This window comes from Ixodes scapularis, unplaced genomic scaffold (genome assembly GCF_016920785.2).
Source record: "Ixodes scapularis isolate PalLabHiFi unplaced genomic scaffold, ASM1692078v2 ptg001458l_1__unscaffolded, whole genome shotgun sequence".
Classification (NCBI taxonomy): domain Eukaryota; kingdom Metazoa; phylum Arthropoda; class Arachnida; order Ixodida; family Ixodidae; genus Ixodes; species Ixodes scapularis.
Genome location: NW_024610152.1, coordinates 413,599 through 440,445, shown reverse-complemented (window position 1 = coordinate 440,445; position 26,847 = coordinate 413,599). Strand labels below are relative to the sequence as shown.

At 44.8% G+C, this 26,847-nt stretch overlaps 1 protein-coding gene across 1 annotated transcript in view; it reads right to left on the bottom strand.

The window, feature by feature from the left end:
- Positions 1–26,177, bottom strand: part of LOC120848586 (glucosidase 2 subunit beta) — a 53,100-nt gene extending 26,923 nt beyond the window's left edge. The window contains exons 1-5 of the mRNA XM_040220569.2: positions 25,983–26,177; positions 23,186–23,302; positions 18,641–18,736; positions 10,478–10,535; positions 5,570–5,687 (exon numbers count right to left, since the gene is read on the bottom strand). Coding sequence (XP_040076503.1) covers positions 5,570–5,687; positions 10,478–10,535; positions 18,641–18,736; positions 23,186–23,302; positions 25,983–26,124 — 531 coding nt within the window. The 5' untranslated portion in view covers positions 26,125–26,177. The remainder of the gene's footprint in view (positions 1–5,569; positions 5,688–10,477; positions 10,536–18,640; positions 18,737–23,185; positions 23,303–25,982) is intronic.
- Between the last annotated feature and the right edge of the window lie 670 nt (positions 26,178–26,847).

The following is a 26,847-nucleotide window of genomic DNA, read 5'->3' as shown; positions in this document are numbered from 1 at the left end:
CCATGCATATTCCGCACTTAGTATCCAATCTGAACCTAAAAAGTATCATAGACAGCACACCTTGACAAATGTCTGCTGTATTAGCTAAAAAAGCAGCTTGTATCGTACATAAATCAACATTAATATGCCCAGTTATCCATAAAATACTTTACGTCTTATCACAATAAACAAACCAGAAAAGAATAGATTTTTTTTTTAATAGTTTGCATTTGTAGGTAGTCTGCACCACACAGAATTTCAACTTTTAAACATTTATCGTTCACAGACTATATAGTCTGGAAGATAAGGTAATGCTTTGTTTCCTATTTACAGCAAACAACTTTTTCTTTTTATTAAATACTATTGACAGAAACAGTGCAAAATTTGTGTATTGCAGGTTTGGGGAATATTTTACGGGCACAACATTTCGCAACTGGGAGTGGTTTGCTGTGTATTCATTACCCTACGGCAGTGGTCGGCAACCAGTGGCCTGCGGGCAGGATCCCGCCCGCGAGGCAGTATCATGCGGCCCCCAACCCCCCAACCCCCCCCCCCCCCCCCCCCACCAAACCGCAATAAGCTAAAAAAGAAAAAACAAAGATAAAGTTGACTAATTCACTGCCCGTTGCCTGCCTTCTCCCCTCCCCCTCCCCCCACACATTTTTTTCTCTCTTTGTACGCCTCTTTTGACCTTCACTGAGGTTAAACAAGGACAAAGAGCACTACCCGTTGGCCAGTTCGATGTCCTTACACTTGTGTAGATATCTTCACGGATATCCTAGCACAAAGGTGGGATACAATACGAACTTGACTGGTCCAGAAGTGAAACTGTTGGCATTAGAATGCTCTTTGTGACCGTCACTTGCGAAACTCGTTCTGATTGGATACTTGCTACACGACCAATCAGAACAAAGCCACTGACGCCAAAATGGTGCGCACTTTGCTTGGACTCAATAGAACAGCCACTCCTTTGCGTCTGTTCGGGCAGTCCGATCGTCTCAAGGGCCCTATCGACAGCTTGAAAGGTAAGCTTCAACATTACGTGTTACTCACATAAATTTGTTTTCTAGAATTCGCCTTTAAACAAGTACATCTTTTTTTTCATTTCTTTTTTTTCAGACTGTTTGTCTGCAACATGTCACTGTCTAAATGCGGCAAGAAGCAAAAAATAGATTTGGAATGCCGGACATTCAATGATCAGTGGACAAATGATTATTTATTTGTACAACATAAGGATGAAGCGTTATGCCTTGACTGTAAATAAGCGCTTTCAGTATTTAAAAATACTACTTGCGTCGACACTACCAGTCTCACCATCGCGACAAGTATGACTCTCTGGTGAGAAAAAAAGAGCAGTTGTGTTTAGTGGCTTTTTTGTCATGGAAGTTGGTATAATGTAGAAATATAGCTCCATAGCTATCTGCTCTGAACTGTCCTAAAGCAATATAACATACGAAAATGACAAATTTATAAGTAATTTTAAAACTATAGTTTTCCTACGCAAACACGCCCACTTTCATCTTTGAACTTTTGGAATTTTTTTTTGTACTTCACCCAGGTTAACAAAATTTGGCACAAATGTTTTCAACGTCAACAGAAACCTGCCCTGTAAATGTCATTTAAAGGGGTTATGACACGAAAATTAAACGGATAGATTATTCTTGAAATGGAATGCTCATAGGCTACTTTGTATATACTCCAAGTTACGCGATTTTTAAAGCCCTGGTAATTGCAATATTCAATTTACGATTTTTTATCATTTTCATCTGTCGACCAGGCAACACTGCCCAAGTTAGTCAAGCATGGTGTCCATAAACCACGTGACCCTGAACACTCTCTCATTCTAAGCGCCCCTATGATCGCCCAAGCTTTCCTCGTTGCGGTACGATCAAAACCGCTCGCACAACCCGGTAACCCGAAAGCTATTCTCGCTCTCGCCCCCGGCCCCTTGACCTTCCACCCTGCATGCACCTGCAAGATATCCCCGGACAACGGCGACCACGGCGAGTTCGTCCGTAGCTCGTCGTCGCTCGAGCTGGTCGCCGGCGGGTCGCAGTCACAAGGAACAGCTTCCAGCATCTCTTGATAGCAATCACTCTCATCGCTGCTGCGATCAATGTTGAACACTTTGACAAGGCGAGCGATGCCGTAGACGTAATCGTCACGGACCGCAGGCTCGAAACGTGGAAGGTAAACGAAGAAGCTGAGGCTCAATACGCCAAGAGAGCCAAGTCTGTGAGTGCGTGCAAGGAGACACCGCGCTGGAGGCTGGCTACGTCATCAGCCTCCAGGTCCGCCCGGATCTGCCCCTCCGAGGTGCCCGCATATAAATCGATTTATCCACAAAACTATCGCACCATTTTCAAAACAAATTGAGCAGGATTATAGGAACATACAATAGGTCCTAGCAGTATAGTTATCTCAAATTTTATTTTTGGCATGTCATAACCCCTTTAAATCAGACAAGTGGTTCAAACATTCACTTTTTGGGTAGTGTCCCCCCTTAAAGGGGCACTGAGGTCATTTTTCAAAAAAGTTGTTTTTGATCTTATATTGTTTAAAAGGTGTTAGTTACCGCATATACCAAGTCCTATATTAAAAGATATCGCCCATTCATTTCAGGGCAAGAGTAAAACATGTGGGCTCTTTTTTGACGCAGACCACTTTGTGTGGACCAATGAAAGCCCTAAAATACAGGAGATTCTGAATGATTTTATTGTACAGTATAGACCACTTACAACGTAACCGCTTATAGTGCAGGACCGGGTATAACGCGGCTTTTTTAAACCACCGGTTCGCCTCCCATAGAACTCCATGTATTTACATACCGCTTAAAATGCAGGCGCGCGAAGGGAAATACCGGTTATAGTGCGGTTTCTGGAAGAGCCCGGCGGCCATGCCGACTGACCAGCGCAGCGAGCACGCTTCCCTTTGCGGCGCTAGATAACGGCGCGAGCCGCGAGCGGCACACGCGGGGCAAGGAGGTTGCTCGAAGAAACCGGGAGATGCGAAGAGAGAGGCTGCAGTTGCCATAGCGACGGAGGGACGCATGCACGTGTCGTTCTCGTGCGCGCGTCCCTCCGCTGCGATGGTTGGAAACAACCGCAACGACAGACCAATCGCAGGTCGAGGAGAAGTGTTCGCGCGCGTTGCATGCCGGCAGTGCGTACACACTATTGGCTCTCCCCTTTCCCCCCCCCCAACCTCTATTACAACGCTTCTCCTCCTCTCCGATCGCGGGCCGGCTGCGTCTATCCGCAAACATGGCATTGGTTTTGATCGTCGACGTAGATTGCGTGATGGAGGCTCATCGTTCCGCGTAAAAGCGCTACCCTTGACTGTGAATTTTCGTTGTGTGTCGTTATGATAACCCAGCACGTACTAGAAGGGAAGATCCACCTACTCGTGCGGCGATGTCGTGGCGGCACTCTCAAGACGGCAGAAACGCCCGTGTCGTCGTGTTTCTTCACTTCGACTAGAGTGGTGCCTTCTGTGTTTTCGAACATCGCCCGGATTTCTTATTTGGAGCATTTCATGCCTGTGCTCAAGTTGAAGGTATTACTGGCGCGTACCGTATAAAGGATGCGAATTTTCACGCGTTTTCATCGCCGAAGAAAAGTGATTAGGGTTAGCAATCCTGAACGCTCGCAACGTCCGTCCGCAACCCGCGACGCGGTTAAAAGGCTGCGCCAGGCAAAAGTCGCTCATTTCTTTCAAAATGTGTGACACACTTGAGACAGAACTGTTCTAGTCTGGTGAAATAAAGACTTTCCTCAAACTAAGCTTTATTTTTCACCTAACATAAAGTAAATTCTTTTACAAAGGTAAGTAGTCTCATGGCATGTATTTTGGCCTGAAAAATTGATGTTTTGGTTATAACGCGGTACCGCTTATAGTGCGGATTTTTGCGACTCCCGCGACATACGATATATGCGGTCTACACTGTAACTTGTTTCGAAGAGAGTCCGACAGGTACACAGTTGCTACACAGCAATCGCTTGCAACTCGCCGACAAACGCGCTTCGTCGACCACTTCCCTCGGAAGAAAATTCTTCCAAAAGAGGGTGTGTCGCGATCTTTGAACACGCTTTTAACGAGGAAATAAGCCACGCACGATTGTGGTTTCGGGTTTGTTGGGATGCATACAGTGTCTAGATTGAGTTGCCACCACAAAAGGACGATCTCAGAATCGACTTCAGTGCCTCTTCAAGTAAAATTAAATCCACCTGTGTCTGGCAAATTATGCAATTTTTCGGCTGTCTGAAGTACAAACAAACATCGTTGAAATTTCCTTCCCCATGCGAAAGAGGGAAAAGTTTAGTGCTAGAAATGATAAGGAAGAAGTGAGCAGTGAAAGGCGGCCAGCACAATGGCAGTACGGTGGGCCAGCATGTAAGAACTGTACATAAAACCTTCTTTACAAAAATGAAAATCGCGTACTTCAGCTCCAGTGGAAATTGGTATCTTGTCTTCTGAATGCCATCAATGTCCAGCTGATCAAGTCAAAACAATCCACAAGGATTCCGAAGACGTTGCCATGTTGACAATTACCGCATACCTTTAAGCTTAGGACTGGCCAGAATTGAAAAATAATTCGAGAAATGGGGCAAGATCATTGCTCCTGCAAAAGCGGAAGCCCTTTTGCACCATTCATTGCTGACAAACGTGCCCGACAGTGCAACAACTATGACATACCACAAAAAAAAAACGAAAAAAAAAAAAAAAAAAACGAAGCAAGTGTTATTTTTAAATTTTGAGATTATCCAATCAAAATAGGGAGGGGGCCCTTGCTCGACTCGGGATTAACATTCAAGATGGCGGCCACAAAAATAATAAATTTTCATAAAATGGGATGCGGAGTTTACACGAGGGGAGGCGCATAGTCTGTATTTTATGGTAGTACTTCCAAAGCGAGCGACGCTTGCTGAGAGGTGCACCATCATGTTTCCCTGCCGTCGCTACTCTGCTGGTCACGTGACCTAGAATTCCCCCTCACTGGAAAATGCGGTTAACTTTCTGCCGCGGTTAAAGTTAACTGGCTGACAGTCAAACAAGCCCTGGGGTTCTTTGTCCGTCGGATTGCGAGCACCTCGGTCGGGTCAGGATTCGACCCCGACAACTGGAAATCTGTAAACCATTACCTTGCCTTGAAGCCACCGAGGTAGCTAAACTAAAGAGAGAAGATTTCACTTGCCGTGCTTGTTTACCTGCCCCTCCTGCACCAGCTGCACTTAGCACACACTGCCATATTCGATTTATGAGGGCAGCCTATCTCACAAAACAAACATTTCCCTGAATTTTTCTGCGCCACACTACACTTTTCTGCATCAGTGCAGGCTGGAGCAGGTAAATCGAATGAGTTGCCAATTTTCTTACAGGATGCTTCATGTAGTGGGATTGGATCCCCATTCTTTCCCTAGTTTCCCCAGCTGACGACTTGTATAAATCCCGACTCTTCCCTTGTTTCCCAAATGAACAACATGTATGGATCCCGATTTTTCCCTGGTTTTCTAAGGGACATCATTCCATTTCCCTAGTTTTACCTAATAGACAACTTGCATGAATCCCACTCGCACCAGCCACCACCCACCTTGCATTGCTCCTTGTGCTGACGTCCTTCCCTGCTCATCTGTTGCTGCATCTGCAGTCCCTGGGCCCTCAGCTCACGACGACGCTCTTCCTCTTCACGGGCATACTTCCCTAGCTCCCTGTTTGGAGAGAAAAGAACTAATTGGTGTCATGCCCCTAAATGCATTTCCAAATTCCCTATTTCTGTTATTGCAAACACCTTTTCAATGAGCCAAAAATCTTCAACCAGGTTTCCTGCACGTAAATAATGGCCCACTTAAAAAACACAGCTCACAAAACAAGCGTATTATATAAGGATTGGTTGATCTGGATAAACTCGACAATCAGTAATGACGTACAGTATCACCCCCTTACTACGACAGTTTCTAGTATGGCAAAGACCTTTCTAAAGAAGATAAAATCTTTCACCAATTTTACTGCATGTAAATAATGGCCCATTTATAGATAATGCAATATTTTAAAATGAGCATCTTAAGGCTTGTTCATACACCTGTAACCGAGTACGACCGAGAGAGACGAAACCGGTTTTTAAGCCTCTTGCGACATCTTAGGACCGAATGCGCTGCTGCGGAGCTGGTCCTAAGATGTTGTAAGAGGCTTAAAAACCGGTCTGGTCTCTTTCGGTCGTACTGGGTGGTAAATGTGTGAACGGCGCATTACAGAAGGTGTTCCTTGTGTCTGGATTTCCTTGTAATGCAGAAACCTCCGGCACACGACCGTCATCGAAAGAAAACACCGGTGTTTGTAGCAGAAGAGGCTATCCCAATGATTTATTGTATTGGACAAATCACTAAAAAGACGACGGACAAATTGAGGGACCACGAACACCGAAGAGTGCTACTTGCAGCTGAAGTTTAATAATAGAAAAAACGCATACAACGGGATATCAGAGACATGTGACCTAGGCAAAGTGTTTCGTCACTCTACATCACTTTGCCTGTAGGTCACATGTATTTTTGAGATTGCGGTGTATATGTTTTTTTTATTATTAAACTTCAGTTGCAAGTAGTGCTCCGTGGTGTTTGTCGTTTTTCAACTTGTCCATCTTTTCAGCGCTTTTATCCTATACAATAAATCATCAACCAGCCTGAGTACAAGCCCGTCTACAATTCCAGAAGCATGCACATTTGGAAGCAGTTATGCTTAATTGAGAAAAGCAAACTAAGATTGACCGACAAATAGAATTCTTCAGTTTGTTAGCGACATGGTAGAAAAGGACCACCGTACAATCCTGAACGAACACCAATCTAAAATTAAGAGATGAACAGCACAAAAAAAGTGAAAGCCGTTTACAACTCCCTGTAACACCGAATTAGAGCGCAGCTCTTGAGGAGGAGGAGGGAAGGGTACTGGGGGGGGTGAAGTGACCTGGGGGGGGGGTCACGTGACCTTGTGGGGTCACGTGACCTTGTGGGGTCACGTGACGATGCTGATGATGTCATCAGTGACGTCACTGATGACGTCATCAGTGACGATGACAATGCGGACTCTGATGACTTCATCAGCGATGATGACGATGACGATGCGGATGTCGGTGACGTCACTGATGACGTCATCCGTGATGATGAGGATGACGATGCGGATGCCGGTGACGTCATCAGTGACCTCCCCGATGACGTCCTCGTCACTGATGACGTCACCGGCATCCGCATCGTCATCATCACTGATGACGTCATCAGTGACGTCACTGATGATGTCACCGGCATCCGCATCGTCATCGTCATCACCACGGATGACGTCATATTATCATCATCATCATCACGGATGACGTCATATTATCATCATCGTCATCAGTGACGATGACGATGCGGATGCCGGTGACGTCATCAGTGACGATGACGTCATCGGGGAGGTCACGTGACCTCGGCGGGGAGGTCACGTGACCCTGGGGGTGGTCATGTGACCTCGGGGGGGGGGGGGGGGGGGGTCACGTGACCTTGGGGTGACCTCTGGGGGTCACGTGACCTTGGGATGACCTTGGTTACGCCGACGCCACTCAAGCCAGGAACGGGCCCCTAATAGCTGCGCTCTAAAAACAGGAAAGGGGGGGACAACCCTTTGGGATGCAAAAGATAAACTTGATTGCAACTGAGCAACACATATGCGGGCACCTGCTATGAACTTGTACGACACAAGAACCGAAACCACAAATTATGGACCTGGCAAGCTTGCATCCCACGGCACTGTTCCTCGTCTCTAAGAATGTTATCACCAGAAATTTATTCTGTACGCACAAAAAAGTGATTTTCAGCATGTCTAACAAATATTGCAACCTTTCTACACACTGCGCGGCATGGAGGCACGCACGCAAATGAGCTCTTGAATAATGGGTACAGCAAGCTGTTGGCTGCTGCTGGCTAGGGAACCGTGAGCCAACGTGGCTACTGGTAAGGTGGCACAGGCTGCCACCCCAAGCATGCTCATTCACACACATATGGGAGATTTTTTTTATGTCTGGTTTTTTCTACTGTCATGTTTAACAGTGCTCTCAGTTCCAATAGTGACCTGCACCAGGATACGTGCCCCACAGTCCGACACTCCAGTCAGAGAGGCCGTAGTAATGAAGCGCAAAACATCTCGCTAATATGCACGCGATGATGAAGCAATGATAATGACAATACTGGTCTTTGACAGGTTGTCGACATGACTGCTCGCAGACCGAGACATATCTTAATTTGCCTTTGAGGCATCCAGAGATATGTGCACAGATGCCTAAAGGAATGACAAAAGTCATGTGGATGCCAGGTCCTCCTCAGTCGCCTGGCAAACACAAGCAAGTTCAATCAGCTGCCAAACTGCCACAGGTAACCATGACTGCAACTATGCCTCTAACATAAACGGTATCTCCCTCTTCGTCTTTGGGCAATGCCACATGAGGGCCATAGCATAAAAAGAAGAGGAGACTACTCCTCCTGAGTGGTCATAGATTAAAAAAGCTACGCCTTGAGCACAGACACACTGTTCCCCGATTATCTGGCGGGCAATTACCATTTTGCTGCCTCCTGCACAGTCGGGACAAGTGACAATAGTTACGACTTAAATTGAGACTTCACGCGCTTCGGTAGTGTCGGGAAGCTCAGGTGATGCTGTTTTGCTCTGCTGCGGACTCATTTAACATTTCTGGAGAACGGAAAAGGGCTTCCTACAATGTCGAACAAAGTTTCAGATAACTGGCAACTATTATTTTAGGCAACACGATGCCTGAAACGTTGCTGCTTTGAAGCGTAGTCTATTTGGTGGTTCTAGTCGCCCCCGAAGACAAGACTGAGCCGGTTAAAGAAAGTCGGGACCCTGAAATCCCACACCTCACTTGGAAAACTTTCTTTAATTTTCGTTAGTTTATTTTCCAGTCCATAAGTTGCACCTGCCCATACACAACTGTTTTCATAGAAAGAAGCTGGTGTATAAGTTGAGCCTATACATTTGTACAGTTGGTGCGGCGAAAGTGCATTGAAGAGCCCGCGTCTGTCTACTAGGATCACAATTTATGCGCAAGCGAGGTTCAATATTCTCAACAAGAGATTGAACGAGAAAGATAACCCCCATGGCAAATGTCATAGTTTAACGTTTATACTTGTAGAAAAAAAAATTCCTACAAGTTGCATCGTTCTATCAAATGCACTGACAAAAATTTAATAAAAAAAGTTCACCTTATACATTGGAAATACAATATGTTTTCCCTGAAGTTCCATGACATTTTTCCAGTTCCCTATAACTTTACTGAAAGTTCCAAGCTTTCCCTGTATTCAGTACTTAGAAAATTTAAGGGTTCCCGAGTGAGGCGTATGAAGATGAATAGCAATGAAAAAATGTAGAGCCCTTCCACTTCATGTGAACATGGAGGACCAGTGAAGCTGTTATCTTTACAACATTTAGGACAATGTCTAAAGGCCGACGTCTAGGACGACCTCAAGGATGACTTCTTGGACGACCGCAAGGGGAATGCCTAGAAGACGACGTTTAGGACGACCTCAAGGATGACCTCGAGGACATTGTCTAGGACGACTTCTAGGACGACCTCGAGGACATTGTAGAGGAGAACTTCTAGGATGACCTCAAGGATGACTTGTAGGAAGACCTCAAGGACAACCTTGCGGACAATCTCTCGGACAACGTCTAGGACGATCAAGGACGACCTCAAGGACGACTCCTAGGTTGACGCCTAGAAAAATTTAGCCTTTCCACTCTGGTGAAACCCGAAGTGGAAAGGTTGAAAGGCTGCTGCCATCCATGAGCGATGGCAACAACCAGACAACCGGTGAGCCAGTTGTCTGGTTGCCACCGTCGCTCATAAATGGTAATAGCTGTCTGGAGTATTGTATCGACACGCCGCTTGTCTGCGGGCAACATACTGGGGAAAACAGCCCTTAACAGCTCCACTGTAAAAGAATTCCCTTCCAGCTCTTCCCTAAACCATGATCATTCTGCAGAGTGTGTTCAGATAAGGACGGTCACTGGGGTGTGATGCCTACTTTTAATTGTCAATTCAAATTTTTGTATGAGGTACCAAAACATGTCCACACAATAAAACAAGCCTTACTTTTGCAAGATACTACATTGTTACTGTAAAAAAGAATTGCACGTGAGAGGAGGTGGAACAACGCTTTTCCAAAATGCACAAAGATGCAACTTTGAGGACCACAGTCGTTCCACCTCCTCTCGCATGCAAACGTTTATGCCGAAAGCAATATAGTATGTTGCAAAAGTAAGGTCCGTTTCATTGTGTGGACATGTTTTGCTACCTTATATGAAAAATGTAACTAAACAAACTAATAAAAAAAAAGAAACACGCTGCAATGAGGGCTGTCACCCCATAGCACTTTTCGCAACACATATTCACAGCTACGGTACGAGAAACATGCCTGCAATGTCAGACAGAAAAATGGGCACAACAAACTCTGAGGCTCACAGGCAGTTGTCGGTGCACTCGGCTGACGTCCCATACTCGTCGGTTCCGTCACAGCAGTCTGCAAAGAAGATAGAGCCCCAACAGCTTTATCATATTCCCAAAGCGGGAAAGACTTGCCCGGTTTCCTGCCACACACTATGCAGGGTGTTCTCTTTATGCTTTGCACACTGGTTTTAGAGAAGCCGTAAAAGTTACACTAATGCGGTCTTTGCAGGTGAGTTACGCACTCAGAGAGACACAATAATGGGGTCTTATCGTCAGAATAAGTAGGCTACTGAACTAAGGCTTGTGCATTTACTTTCTAATTAGTGAAGATAAACATGTGGTTCCATTTTCAAACTTGCTCAGCATTATTGACAACTATTCAATCATTTATTATTTATTTATTTATTTATTGATACTGTCGGCCCTTTACAAGGCCTTTACAGGAGTGGTAATACATACAAGAAGTAAAAGAACAATCATGCACTGACACTTCAAAAAAGTGATTCACCCGGAGGAATAAAAAAGCAAAAGAAATACATTCAAAACACAAAGTCACGGCACATTATCAAGCACTATACTCTTTATATTTTTAACAAAATCACAGACATTTGTCATAGTGACGACGGAATTCGGGAGTTGGTTCCATTCCTTTATTGCCCTAGGAAAGAAACTAAATTTAAAACAATCATTTTTGACAGATGGTCCCCTGATGTGCATGCTATGACGATGTCTCGTACATTCACTGACGCGTATGTCCATGTAATTATTTTTGTCTATCTTAACTAGACCATGAATGATCAAAAAAATAAATTTCAGGCGGTCGCACTTTGTTCTTAATTCAAGAGAAGGAAGTTCAGCAAGTCTACAGAGTTCAGTGGGGGAATGGTTACGATTATATTTATTAAAGATAAACCTGGAAGCAAGCCGCTGGACTTTATCAAGTTTCGACGAGTTAGCTATTGTACATGGATCCCACACTACTTTTGCGTATTCAAGGATAGGTCTCACCAGTGTTTTATAAGCTAATGTTTTTATTTCTGGCGAAGCACTAGCAAGATTTCTTCTGAGGCACCATAGTGCCTGGTTAGCTTTTCTGGACACTTCTTCCGTGTGTGTATTCCATCTTAAGTCGCTTGTAAAGGTAACTCCTAAGTACTTATTTTCGTCTACACGAGGTAGGTTGCTGTCATCTATAAAGTAATCATAATTTAGGATATGTTTTTTTCTTGTTATAGACATAACGACTGATTTTCGAGGGTTTAACACCATTTGCCACTCGTCGCACCAATGTTTGATTTTGAGGAGTTAATTTTGCAGTTTTAGTTGATCTTGTTCAGTTTCTATTTTATTGTACAAAATACAATCATCCACAAACAGCTTAATTGGAACTGATATTCCACAGTGTATGTCGTCTATAAATATTAAAAATAAAAGCGGTCCTAGCACACTACCTTGTGGAACTCCAGAACACACAGCCTCCCAACTCAACGAATTGAACTCTCGATGAAAGATACGAGCAAAACCAGTTTGTAATGATGGGGTTCTTAAACAAGGCGTTAATTTTAAGCAACAATTTAGGATGAGACACTTTATCGAATGCTTTTGCAAAATCTAAAAATATGACGTCCGTTTGGCCACGGTTATTTATAGATTGGGAAAGATCGTGCACGGTTTCGATGAGTTGGGTCGTTGTGGAAAGACATTTACGAAATCCATGTTGATATTGAAACAAAATATTGTGATCGTTGAGGAACGTTAAAAGATGCTTTGAAACAATATGTTCGAGAAGCTTAGAGCATGTGTTAATGAGAGATATAGGTCGGTAGTTTCCCACACAAGAAACAGAGCCTCCTTGATGTATGGGTACAATTTTGGCAGTCTTCCAGGCTTTTGGCACGAAACCATTATTTATAGACGACTGAAAAATTATAGTAAGATATTTGGCAACCCATTCAGCGTACCGCTTCAAAAACGCATTAGGAATTCCGTCAGGCCCGGAAGTTTTCTTTACATCGATGTTAAGTAAGAGGTTAATAACTCCCTCCTCTTGAATTAATAAGTCACTAATTAGAGGATAACCAGCGAAATTTCTACCTCTTGGTAAATGTTGGTTGTCTCGAGTAAACACAGATGAAAAGAAGGTATTGAATTCTTCCGCTCGCTGCTGACTGTTGTCGGAAGTAATTTCCTTTTTTCGGAGGGGATTAACATATCGCCAGAATTTAGCCGGGGCTTCTATAATAAATTTCTTAAGAGTGACATTGTAAAATTTATGCTTCGAATCTTTAACAAGCCTCTTCAGATCGTGACTCAAGCTTTGCAGTGTCATTTTCCTAGAGTCATTTGGTTTAATTGCATTAGCTTTCCGACATCGCTTTGTTTTTCTTTTTACATGAATAATTTCTCTAGTGATCCAGGGGTTCTTAGTTCTTATTATTTTGATACGCGTAGGCACAAATAAACTAATACAGTGTGCTGTCACATCAGCAAAAAAATTCCACAAAACTTCGGTAGCAGCATCTAACTGGTGGAGTGACTGGAAGTCGTCAAGCGATTTCTCAAGATAATCTAATATGCTAACGTCATCTGCTGCCTCAAAATTAAGAACCTTTTTATGCGGAGGGCGACCAAGCCTGCAAGGGCTGAAGTTTAGCGTCATGCATGTCATTTTGTGATCTGAGATGCCTTCAAAAAGTTAACATTCCGAAAGAAGGGGTGTTAGGTTTGTGGAAACAAAGATTAAGTCAAGTAATGACGATGCAGCAGAAGTCGTTCTTGTGTGCTCTGTGACAACTTGAGATAAATTATAACAAAATGCAATTTCCAGTAGTTGCTCGCAGCTGGCTCCGTCTGTTGTTCCCACCGAAAGCGTACTCCAGTCAATGCCTGGTAAGTTAAAGTCGCCTACTAACAAGATGTTTTTATTATGACATATTACAGAGTCCATATACTGTCGCAGCTTCACTAAAAAGTCAACTGGGGAATTGGGAGGTCTGTATACATCGCCCAGGACTATAACCCGGTCATTCATTCTAATCTGGACCCATAGAGCTTCGATATCTTTAACCTCATCCAGTACAGTAAATACAATATCGCTTTTGATCAAAATTGCTACGCCTCCGCCACGTGCTTCCCTATCTTTTCTAATTATGGTATAATTTGGTGGTGTAATTTCACTCTCTAAAATATTGCAATCAGTCAATTTTAGAAGGATTTAGAGTGGATGGGAAGCATGGCGGTTTGCTAAAGGTGGATGACTAAGTGACCATGAGTGGTGACTTTAGCGCTCCACCATGCTTTTAACGCTTTTCAATTCATACTAGAATTTCACGACTTGGCGGTTTTTGATGACATGTTGCAAGTTTCTAGTTGATTCAGTTCTAGTTAACTGTCCAGCTTCTCGTGGCTATTAGTCCCTTGTATTGTGTTCCCCTGGCAGTAAAACTCGTCTGCACAGACAGCAGTAGTGTGGCTTTCACGGCTTTTCTTTTTTTAAGCAAATCTGTAAAATCATTTTTTTTTACCTAGGCCTGTATTTGTCAGCCGGGCATGTTTGCTGGGCCCTTGAGACCAGAAGTAACAAGCCGATCCTCTCGTTTGGCTCAGCACATTCCAAGATTGTGAAGATAGGAATTGTGAATTCATGCTTTAACTCTGCTCCTTCTAAATTGAGTCACCACCGCATGTCGAATAGCATCTTAATACAAGTAGACAGACTTGCAAATGCTGGCTACCCACAGAAGATCTTAACTTCAGTGGCCGAAAAATAGCTGAAAAATTTTGGAAAAGCGTTTCACAAGTGACGAGTGCCCAAAGACCCGTGACAAAAAAGTGTCCGTCATTCCGTACTTGCACAACGTTTTCGACAATTTATAGAGAATAGGAAACAGCACAAGTTGAAGTTGTCTTTTTCTGCTCCACAGCTTTTGTCTGCCCTCTGCGGGAAGGTGAACAAGATCGGGGAAGAGAAGAAACACTGTTGAGAATTAGAAGAGGAGGGAGGAACGCCAACCAAAAATAAAAAGGAGCCCAACGATTCGAAACCTGCTTGGTTTCTTCTTCAGGGGCGACTGTGTGCGCGAGGAGCAAGTGGTCTTCTTTTACGGCGGTGGACGTGATGTTTTCGCGATCGTAATGTGGCTGAGCCCGCTGACGTACGCCGACGGTAAAGCGCCAAGCGACCGATTGATGTTTTGCGGTGTGGTTTGAATGTGCCATGACTCGACGAAGAGCCTTTGCCGGGAATTGGTCTCAATGTCGAGGATACGTGTGTCGTCGAAGTCAATGCGGTGGTCATTCGAGACACTGTGTTCCGCAACCGCGCTGCGCTCATGATCGAATTTTCGCACGTCGGTTTTGTGCTGGCGAAGTCTTTCTTTAAAGTTTTTGGTTTCGCCGATGTATGTGGCAGGGCAGTCCGCACAAGGAATCTGGTAAATAACGCCTTGCGCTCTTTCCTTTGGGGGACGATCTTTTGGCCGGGGCATCAGGTGTCCAAGCGTTGACACTGGTTTGTGGGACATCTGGATGCCTTCTTTTGCCAGCACACGCGCGAGCGCTTCGCTGGTTTCCTTTATGTAAGGGACGCAGATGCGCGTGGTTGAGCGGGGATGTGCGATTTCTCGTGTTTCGCCGATTGGTCTTAGGCGTCGATCAGATTTACGTTGACGACGAGCGATTCGCTGAATAAAACTGCGTGTGTAGCCGTTATTTAGCAGGTCGGAGATGATGGTTTCTTCTTCCTTTTTTCTGTAGTCCTCCGACGAGCAAATAGTCTTCGCTCGGGACAGGAGTGTCCGGACGACCGACGCCTTGTGGCTCGCAGGGTGGTTTGAGTCAAATCGGAGATAGCGCCCAGTGTGTGTCGGTTTCCTGTACACCGTGAATTCCAATTGATCTTTTTGTCTTTTGACCAGCACGTCAAGAAACGGCAGGGCATCGTTCTTTTCAGTTTCAACGGTGAACTGGATGGCTGGCTCGATGGAGTTGAGGTGTGCCAAAAAGTTGTTCACTTCTGATTTCTTCATAATGCAGAAGCAATCGTCGACATACCGTAAAAACACTTTAGGGCGTGCAGTGAAAGACTCCAGCGCGCGATGTTCAATTGCTCGTCGGAGGACTACAGAAAAAAGGAAGAAGAAACCATCATCTCCGACCTGCTAAATAACGGCTACACACGCAGTTTTATTCAGCGAATCGCTCGTCGTCAACGTAAATCTGATCGACGCCTAAGACCAATCGGCGAAACACGAGAAATCGCACATCCCCGCTCAACCACGCGCATCTGCGTCCCTTACATAAAGGAAACCAGCGAAGCGCTCGCGCGTGTGCTGGCAAAAGAAGGCATTCAGATGTCCCACAAACCAGTGTCAACGCTTGGACACCTGATGCCCCGGCCAAAAGATCGTCCCCCAAAGGAAAGAGCGCAAGGCGTTATTTACCAGATTCCTTGTGCGGACTGCCCTGCCACATACATCGGCGAAACCAAAAACTTTAAAGAAAGACTTCGCCAGCACAAAACCGACGTGCGAAAATTCGATCATGAGCGCAGCGCGGTTGCGGAACACAGTGTCTCGAATGACCACCGCATTGACTTCGACGACACACGTATCCTCGACATTGAGACCAATTCCCGGCAAAGGCTCTTCGTCGAGTCATGGCACATTCAAACCACACCGCAAAACATCAATCGGTCGCTTGGCGCTTTACCGTCGGCGTACGTCAGCGGGCTCAGCCACATTACGATCGCGAAAACATCACGTCCACCGCCGTAAAAGAAGACCACTTGCTCCTCGCGCACACAGTCGCCCCTGAAGAAGAAACCAAGCAGGTTTCGAAACGTTGGGCTCCTTTTTATTTTTGGTTGGCGTTCCTCCCTCCTCTTCTAATTGTTCTTACCCAACCAGGCAGATTTCTGCCAAATGTTTACTTTCAACTGTTGAGAATGCGTTGTGTTTCGTATTCCTCTGTCGCTTGACAGGCTGTACATTGGACAAACCGGACGGTGCATTAATGACCGATGAAGGGAACATCAGTGTAATGTAACAACATTTTTTTGTGATGCATAAAACACAATTCAGTTAGTCTCAACCAGCAGCAAAACACTGACTATACTCTGATTCCGTGAGGTCGTCTATATAATCACGATCACGCACAACTCAAGTGCACTCCAGGTGTTCGATTTTGCTAACCACGAGAGCGAGATCTAATTTTCCTCTCGCGAAGGTATTGTTCACAGGCGGTTTGTCTGCTGATGCGAGCAAAGAATTCCACGTCTGCTGCGAAGCGCCATACACACCGAAACAAAAAACAAGAAAAAAAAAGTATGTCGTCTGCTGACAGGGAAAAAAGCTGACCGTCTGCTACGAACCAAGCACCGCGGCAGAGGAAGGGACGCTGGCCGAAATTGTGATTGTCTGCTATCTTTCCTAGGAAGCTACTGACAATTAGCCCTTCCTTTACAAATCTTAAATTGTTCTGATGCCATACAGAAGCCGACATCGACCTATGGATGAAGAAGTACTAAGGACAAGCACACAACAGGCGGCGAGACATTTCTCATTGTTTAGCAGTCAGGGAGATGTCCTCACCAAAAGTTTGCCCCAGTTTTAACTCGCAAAGAGGTCAAAAATGCCTCATTAGTTAATTACGTGCAAGCTGTGGCACCACATCCAATCAGTAATCACCTTGACCAAACTTGAAACTGGTCGGACTAGGGGGGGGTTCTGAAACTTTCCAATCTCGAGGGACGCCTAGACCTTGATAAACGTTCGAGTCTATCTTTTGGTCTATCCTTCATAGGCCAGAAAACTCTTCCTGGTTTTGCATCTGCAGCAACTACAGACTTAGTAAACGCTAAGGCACATGCTAGGCAGTGCTTGCCTCGCCGTTATGCATTAATAGGTGGCTCAGACCCTCTAAAATAGCACTTAAACGGAGAGAACGCTTTACTTAGGCGCAGGGACGGTCGAGGGAATTCGGAAGCTCAGAGAATTCCCGAGCGTTCTCGGGGAAACCCCAGTCTCTATGAACATAGTTCGAGAACTCACGGAGCAATATTGCGATTACCGGTGTACACGACAGAACTCTGACCACATGATGCAGCATTATCCGAAAAGAATGTATTTGAGAAAGATCTCAAATAACAGAGCACTACAGTGGTGATGACAGTCGCATCTCGACAATCGGATGGAACCGAAGAGACCTCGTTTTGTAGCACATTTTGGGGAGAGCTTTTTTTCACAACACCAGCATCAAGGCGAACAGTTGGTTGTGACTGACCATTTCCCACCCCAACAGCCGTTTTTGGCAATGACTGAGAAGAACTTTACGCGGATTATCTCTGGGAGTGGGGAGCAGAGTTGTCAGTGTTTCCAAAAACGCGCGTTGAGGGCCGTTCAACGTTCTTCCTTTCCTCCAATTCCCGCAAATGTCGAGCAGAGACGCCTGAATGGCATGCACTTACCGGCCTCATTTATCAAAGTGAAAGATAACACAAAAAAGGGTATGCAGTGTGCATAAGGAAAATAAAGTGGAAACTTGATGAAAGGCCGCAAAACTTAGAATCCAAAACAGCAAAACATAAGAGAATCACACTGAGCAGGTTTCAACAGCCCAAGGGAGTGGCAGAAAATTTCTACTTGATAGGGAACGCACTAGCTGCATCATCATCAGCAACATGGCGGCGGCCTAGATGCACTTTTTGGAAAGGTGTAGACAAGGATTTTTTTTTAGGTCATTCATTATGACACATGACAAATTTTGCAAATGAAAGGGCATGTTAATAATTATTTATGTGTGATACAACCTTCTTTGTAAGCTAATACGGCAGTCATTTGTCAAGGTGTGCTGCATATGATAAGTTTTAAAGTGACTAGGCGTTAAGTGAAAACCATCTAAGGAAGAATTTTTTTTTTAATCGAAAATTGGCTTTGCATTTGGTGCGGACTTTAGTGCGGAAAACATGGTAATCCTTGAACGAAAACGCTTCACCGAAAAAGCCTGCTTTGGCATTATTGCCAATGAGACTGTCCTGCAAAAGTTAATTTTCATCCCCTCCTCTTCACCTATGTTATCTCGAGCAAGGGACTTGCACTCAACTTGCCTAAAACTGCCAAGCAAAATAGAGACTGTCGCAGCCGTAAGTTCGTCGTCGCAGAAGAGGCAGTCAAAACTCACCGCAAATCCCGTCGTTGACCCTCGAAGCCGGGATGTTCTCGCCCCTGTGCCCCAGGTTGCTGCAGTGGAACACGCCGTTGTTGCACGCCGCAGTGCCTGCAGAGGCATGCAAGTCTTCACCACAGTTGATCACATCAGCACCATCATAAGTCATATCAACCAAAAAACTATGAACAGTCTTGCCTGCACTACTTACATAGCCTGTACTATAACCTTACTTTCATAACCTGTACTATAACCTTCCTCATTTGAAGTCCACTTATTGTCATCCTCTTTTCTACTATCTCTATGGTGTCATCCACCTCTCGAAATTAAACCATTACAATCATGAACTAATCTAAAAAAATTTTCCCCATTTTTGCTATACATCAATGACCAGAATTTGCTAACCGGCATGATAGTGACCGATACTAACTATCTTTCATACCGCTCCAAGGGCAAAGCATTTTTGGATATATAGTATTTTATGTCTATACTTGCTTGCCTTAAATTGCCTACTGATTTTTTTTTACTTGTTTTGGTGCAATACATCTGACGGGTGTCTTTGAGGATAATAAAATTTAACTAAACTCGAATCAGTTTCTACAGGGTGCCTAGTCAGGGTGACCGGACGTCCTGTTTTAAACGGGACAACCACGTTTTAAAGGTTCATTTCTGCTGTTCCGGCATTTTGTCTCAGTGAAGCCTCGTGAACTGTTCTTGCAGAAACTTGCAGTTGAAAAATCGGTGCTGAGTGAATGAAAGAAAACTCACAGTGTTTACTCGTTACAAATATAATTTTAAGGAATAAACATATTATAGAAATGTTACCCCTCATACCGCACAACTTTGAGGTCTTTCCCCGCCTGCATCTGCCAATACATTTTTTTTCTACACCGGTCGTGTATGCAGAAGACTTTGCATCTATTTGGCCTCGTTTAACAACATTTCAAAGAGGCCAAAAAAAAAAGGAACTTGTGTTTTAAAACTGACTTGTAGAGGAGAGCTTTCTTTCTGCCTCAATCCCCCACCCCAACTCCTCCCCCGATCCTGGAGACGGCACAACAGCAAAAGTGGATGCAGCAATTGCTTGCTTTGCCGCAGGTCATAGTCCAGCTTGACTATCGATAGAAGCTCAAGCAATCAGGGAATGGGGAAACATTGAGGACAGCCAGGGGCGGATGCAGGAATTTCCTGAGGGAGGGGTCAGGTGTTTAGGAACCCCCTCCCCCTCTCCTTGGTTTCACGCCCTAAATTTTACACATGTAGAAATCAAGAGGGGGTTCAGGACATCTGGACCCCCCCTCAAAATCTGGCCCTGAGGACAGCAACACCTGCATTCAATCATACTTTTTGCCGGGACACCTAGCGCCAACTGCCAGGATTGAGACACCCGAAGCATGACACTCCGGCTCCTACAACGTTATTCGTTGGCACCCTGGGACGCCAAACAACGGTCGAAGACGGGGCCCAGGCACCGTAAGCACCAACTAAAGCAATGCTGCATTTGGATTCAGCAATGTGCTGGAAACACTGCTAACTCACCATGAACACAATTATTCGACAAGGGCGGGCTTCAAAAACGTCACCCAAGTTCAGTTTTTGCGTTTCCGCGAGGCAGAGCAACTTAGCTTATTGAAACGAACCACATCTTTTTGTAAGAAGCCTACAACAATTACCGTAGACCCTTCTCGACTCGTGTAACCCGCCGGTTCTTGCGCATCCGCGTGCGTATATGCACTTGAGATGTACGCATTGGACTGCGTTAGCGACTGCTTGCGTGCCAGTGCAACGTGCCACGCGGAATTGAAAAGAGGTGGTGGCGGTGTGCAAACGGCACTCTAATGCTTCTTGTCCTGAACTAGACTGAAGGTTTTTGCACTATTTGGGAGACGAAATGTACATAACATCTGTGAGGAATGATCGCTCGTAACATTGCCAGAATTATTTCAAGCTCGTAGGAAAAGAATACCTAAAAATTAAAGAGATATCTGCGGACTGAGAGTGGGCCAGCGCTACCCAACAGACGGTGCCAGTGCGTTACCTCATCGCAATAGACCTATTGCTATATTACCCTAGCATCAAGGAGAATGCAGGGATTATAGTTCCACGTGCCGCACCAGCTGGCCTCAGCAGTACATAATAAATTTTCTAAAGCAAAAACCTAAAACAAATTGTATCTTGCATGCACGTTCGTCAACACTCTATTTTGGTTATTTACTTCGAATGTTTTATACGAGGAAGACGTGCGCGGGTGGCGCGTGGAACACCAATCCCTGCATTCCCCTTGATGCTTGGGTAATTAGGAATAGGTCTATTGGTCGTTACGCAGTCGTGAACCAGCTTTAATTTGTATAAGGAAGCTCCGAGACAAGACACGGGTTCTACATCTAAGAAACGGCTTGCTCTTTCACTTTGCGATGCTATTAAATTTCCACTGCAAAAAGATATAAAATATTTTATCTTCAGCCACATGTATTGTTGCTGACTTGTCTTTTTGTTTGCATTTAGGATAAGTACACTGCACGACACTGTTGGCGCGAACAAGTGATACTGGATATTCTATTTTTATTTTCTCTCGTAAAATTTAGACGCTATCGTAGAAACTACTGGTGTGCTTATAGTGGTGCCCGTGGTACCAACATAAGGAGTAAAATTCAGTACTTGTCAATAACATGTTAAAGTAAAATGCTAAAAAAAGTCGTTGGTCAGAAACGCGCTGGACAGATCGTGTGTTCATTTCATCACGGATTCGGTTAAAAGACAATGCAAAAGGTTGATCAATGTAGGGTATAAAGACAGTTTTATCAAACGGCAGTTAGAAATAGTTATTAAAGGAAGGAGAGAAAAGGAACAGGGTAAAAGGACTGGATTCGCCGTGATCCCCTATTTTCATGAAATTTCGCACAACTTGAAGGCTTGTGCGAAAAAGTTTGGAGTAGACACGGTCTTCAGCTCAGATTTTAAACTTAGTAGATTGACGCCATTTCAGACAGGTACGAACAATTGCAGAAAGAACCATCGAGAAAAATCGGTAGATTGCGAGAATGGTGTGGTGTATGAGATACCACTGGAATGCGGGTTTAAGTATGTAGGACAAACATCACGATGCATCAACGACAGATTAAGTGAACACAAAAGAAACGTGAAGAACAATGCACCGAACTCAGAAATCGCAAAACATGTCAACGAATGTAACAACTGCACTGCTATTTGGTCGGAGACAGAAATCATTTACAAGGAGAGGAATGATACAAAAAGGCTAGTAAGGGAGACGGTGCGAATAAAGTCTTTAGGTAATTGCATAAGCCAGGCGTCGCTACAGTTCGGTAAAAATTCCAAAAGTTTTTTTAAAAATATAGTTATATTTATGTATATATATATATATATGTATATATATATATTTTTTTTTTTTTTTTTTTTTTTTTTTTTTGGGGTGGACAGAGGGAAAGTTGTACTGTTCAACTTTGCACCGTTTTACGTTAAGTGCGTGTCATCCTTTCGTCGAGGAGGAAAGGAAAACAATTTAAATAAAAAAAGTTTTTTTTTTTTTTTTTCTTTTTTTTTTTAATGTGTTTGTGGATCCTTGTTACTTTGGAAGAGGTAATGGTCCTTTTGTTATATTTTGGGGGAGATTGCTGAATTATCTTTGTGAATCGGCATGAAGGCCGTCCATAGCGCTAGTTTGGAATTACAGGGTTTGGCGTTTGGACTGTTTAGAGGTTGTCCCTTTGTGTTGGTAGTGACTGTCTGGAGGGTTTGGCGGTTGAACTGGTTAGAGTTGCCCCTTTGTGTTGGTGGTGGGCTGTTTGTGGACTATATAAGGAGGAGGACTGAATAAACCTGGTAGCTGAGTTTGAGACGTCGTCCTGTCCCGTTCTGTTTCTTCGACTTTTATGTTTTTCTACCCCAGTCTCAGGTATATTCAACATGTTTAAAAAAAGTTTATGTCATGTTTGCACTAACTGGGTCGTGTCGCACACCGGCTTGTTTAGGACGCTAGATACTTTTAAATGGAGACTGAACTCGCCAAAAAAAGTATTTTGTAACAGTTTGCATAAGGCACAAATCACAAAAACAAACTCGCTAAAAAGAAGAAAAAAAAAAGATTTAGCACTTTATGATTGTAAAATTCTGAGCAAGCACCCACTCGTAATTTAGAGATAATGTAAAACTGGGGGAGGGCCACTCCTTAGGTCAAAAACAAGATATGTCCTTCTGTGTATTTTCCGAATGTTACGAAATAGGGCTGGATTGTGGAATGGGCAGAGGCTCAGTATTTTACGGCAATGTTGCGAGACTGATTTTGAGTTCGGAGTGATTAGAAAACTTGCTTCAATTTCAAAGGTTGACGGCTCAAGATAGGAGCATGTTTAAGAATCACTCTCAAACTCAAGACAAGTCTCGCACTTCAAATATTAAACTAAGAAATAAAAAGAAGAAAGATTTTTCTTAGGAAAAGTTGATTTTGATTCTGTTCTAACAAAGCACTAAAAAAAAAGTTTCTTTAACGCATTTGGCACTTTTCTTTTTAAAACAGAGCAACGAACAGTGTTTTTGACGTACCCGGTTCGTCCGAGCCATCCCTGCAGTCGCAGTAGTCGTCATTGACCTGGTGGAAAGCGAAGCTTGCGCTGCCATCGAAGCAGGTGAAATTTCTGGCGGGGTCGTAAAGCGATGCTCCTGAAAAGACGCAGAGAGACCGGAATGTTGTTACGAAGCCCACAGCATCACAGAATACACATGTTTGAAAGGGCACACGCATTCAACGAGCATCCAAAATAATATAGCTCACAAAAAGCAACGGCTATACTCCGTTTAACCACAAGTCAGAACGTTGTCAATGCTAGGATACATGAATGTACAGCTGCAACGAAAAAAGAGTAGCACAAGTGACCGATGACCGGAGCGGCAAAATCACGACACGCGGCGCTATTGTTTCCGAGCGCGCCGATAGCGAGAGTGCCAGTCATGTTGCATGTTTCAGTGCGGGGGTGGCCGGCAGTAAGTTGAGGGATAAGATAGCGTTTAAAATGGGGGCTTTAGGATGGGCTGCTTTCTGCCGGCCGCCCCCGCGTTCAGACATGGAACGTGACTGGCACTCTCGTTATCGGCGAGCTCGGGAACAATAGCGCCGCGTGTCGCGATTTTGCCGCTTCGGTCGTTGGCCACTTGTGCTACTCTTTTTCCGTTGCAGCTGTACCTAAAAAATACAAGTTTTTCAGCAAGAAATTATACATGCAAAATAAATGCTAATAACGACCGATGTTTCATTAACACCGAGGTTTCCGTGGGAAGAGGCTCGCTTCCTTTAAACTATGAACACGCTGCAGTCGCAAAACATTTTTGTATCGGGGTCTCGGAGGAAAAGAGCGAGAGAAGTCACTCTCTTTTCCTCCAAAACCCTGATTCAGAAACATTTTGCAACTTTGGTGAGTTCACATTTGAAGAAAGCCAGCCTCTCCCCAAAAAGTCTGTCTTAAAGGAGCTGTGCAGCGATTTTAACGTTGAAAGAATTGGCATCTGCTTTTGATATTGTTCGCCTTGTCACAAATGACAGGAAACACACCTACTTTCATCGAAATGCTGCGATTCCGCCGCGTAATAGCAAGGCAAAACTTAGAATATTCCCCGACCTGCAGCCGCGAGTGGCGGCCATGAGAAACACGCGGCGTGACGTCAATGGGGAATCTTGTAGAAAGGTTTCAAGTTGTGCAAATACCTGCTCGATAAAAGGTAACTTTTCTATAAATCTTGTCATTCCAATATATATAAATGCATCAAAAACCTGGTATCATTGACAAAACTTTTAATATACGGAGTTTTAGTGGCGCCATCTATCCTAGGTCCACAAAACCGTCGAAGAGAAGCCGGAGGGGGAGGGGGACAGGACCGGACGGGTATAGCCAGGCCCAGATGAGACTTTCCTCCTCTCACCATATTGTTCGCACGGCGCCCGCCAGCACGTGGTCACGCGGTCGCGAGCGGATGAGTTCTCGCTGCTCACTGATGGCTCTAAAGAGAGAACTTTTCCGAAACCCCGCGTCTAACCCATCAACGTCACTGCGCATGTGACCCGGAAGGCGACGTACGGGTTGAGAGGCGGCAAAAACCTGGATCTTTTTCATTTTTTTTTAAATAAAAACTTGGGTATCCAGGCAAAATCTGTTTACTGTAGTTCACTTCAGAAGTGTCAGGCATCAACTTCCACAATAATTTAAGCAAAGCCCTGAAATTGTTGCACAGCTCCTTTAATAAAGTATCAGTTGTCATTCCTATTTCTTGCAACACCTAGAGTACCTGCAAGTGCAGACACACATGCTGAAAGAGCAAGGTCACGGAGCATTCACTGTGGTCGATTAGTTTAAACCACGACAGCAAACACGCAGAAAGACGGGGATTGCTGTGATGTCGCTGGTTGATTGGCCGACTGGCCCCGTTCGCTCATACTGTCGAGTGCTTTCGCACATGTGCAACTTTACTGTCTGCAATAATATACTCAAACGAATTAATGACATCAATATTCACAAAACACCATAGACCAACATGACGATGGTAGAAACAGAGTCTGTAACTAGTAGGCAAGTTTAATATGTGTTTAAGTCCAGAGTACTGCGCAGTTGGCTCCACCAGTGACACCGTTTCAAACTTAAGCACTTTAAAAGCGCAAGACCATTTTTATCCCCCAGAGCTGGAGCATCTCGAATGGGCCTTTTCCGGGGTTGCCTCTGCGCAAGCGTAGTCGAAGCAGACGCGGCCGTCCGCCATTTTTTTGTGATGCTTACTTTACGATATCGTTCGCCAGTAACAGCGAGGCCGGGGGTAGCTTAGCGTTCCAGTCGCAACACGCCGTAATTTTGCTCAGCCTTCGTTCGCAAAATACAGGCGTAACAACTGGCTAAAGGTTCCCGGTTTGCCTATGAATGGCGCCGGACAATTGCCGAAAACTCGAGGCCTCAACGTGCGTAAGCAGCGAAGGAAATGAAGAAGCACCGAGTCACCGAACATCACGTTCGCAGTCCTCAATTTTCAAATGCACACAGAGTTTGGGTTCTTGAATTTCGTACGTCGTCACAAAAGCTAAAAACGCACCTGTGCAAGGAATAGTGACAAGGTACGAAAATCGGTCATTAGTTCTTACGGGTTGGTTTAAGGCGAACAGTTGCTTTTTCAAGCGAACCAAACCGAGAAATAGCGCTATTAACTCCAGTGTGAGCCGAACTTGTGCAGATAAGAAGCCTTGAAAAGATAGTTCCCTCCCCGTATCACTCGTAAGCGCTACCTGGAAACGGGCCGGCTCGCAGCTGAGCGTTTGGGGCCGGTCAAAAACCGGCATTTACGACGTAGGAAGGTTTCCACTTACTTGCCAACGGTACGCCCCGTGGCCTAGATACTTCGACGGAATGTACAGCTGTTATGAATAATAGTAATAGGCTAATTTCTAAGGTAAAATACATGTTGTGCGAGAAGCGACCTAACGTCGTGTCAGGCATGGCGGCTGCCATTGTATCGTCTAACCGGAAATGACGATTGCTTAGATAATCAGGGTGCGTTCGGGTGCACTGGTCGCGAAGTCTGCAGTCGTAAGCGTCACGGCGATAAGAAAACGCAGTAAAAGTGGTAAAAGTACCCCAAGTTAATTAAAGTGTTTTTTTTTTTAATTAACCAGCGTTATGGTTTAGGCAACGAGGTAGAGGCGGCTTAGAGCGATAAACTGGCAGCAGTTAAAATGATTGACTGATTGATTGATTGATTGAACGTGAGACTTCTTCCAAAACTGAAAGCGCCCCATCGCGGCGAAATGGCGAAATGTCACGCAGTGCACTCTGGGAACTAGTTGTCTGCTTAGTTTCGGTTTCGACTAGACCTGTGCGCTGGTCAGAAATCGCCGGCGGCGGCGGCGCGCCGCTGTTTTTATCTCTGGCGGTGGCGTGTGTGTACGGCTCGGGCACGGTGGGCTCGGGTAGCTCGGGGCTCAAGGAGCTCCTTGATCGGCGACGGCGTGGCGCGTAAAGCCTAGTTCACATGCAGCGGTTTTGGCCCTAGAGCGGCGCGATTTCTGCCGTCGCGGCGGTGTGGCCAGCACCAGCGGATGGATGGATGGATGAATACGGCTGAGCCCCTTGGATCGGGCGGTAGCTTACGCCACCTAGCCATTTTGTTTTACCATTTAAAGGGGCCCTGCAATGACTTTTTGACTGGTTTTAATTTGCACCGAATATGAGCGC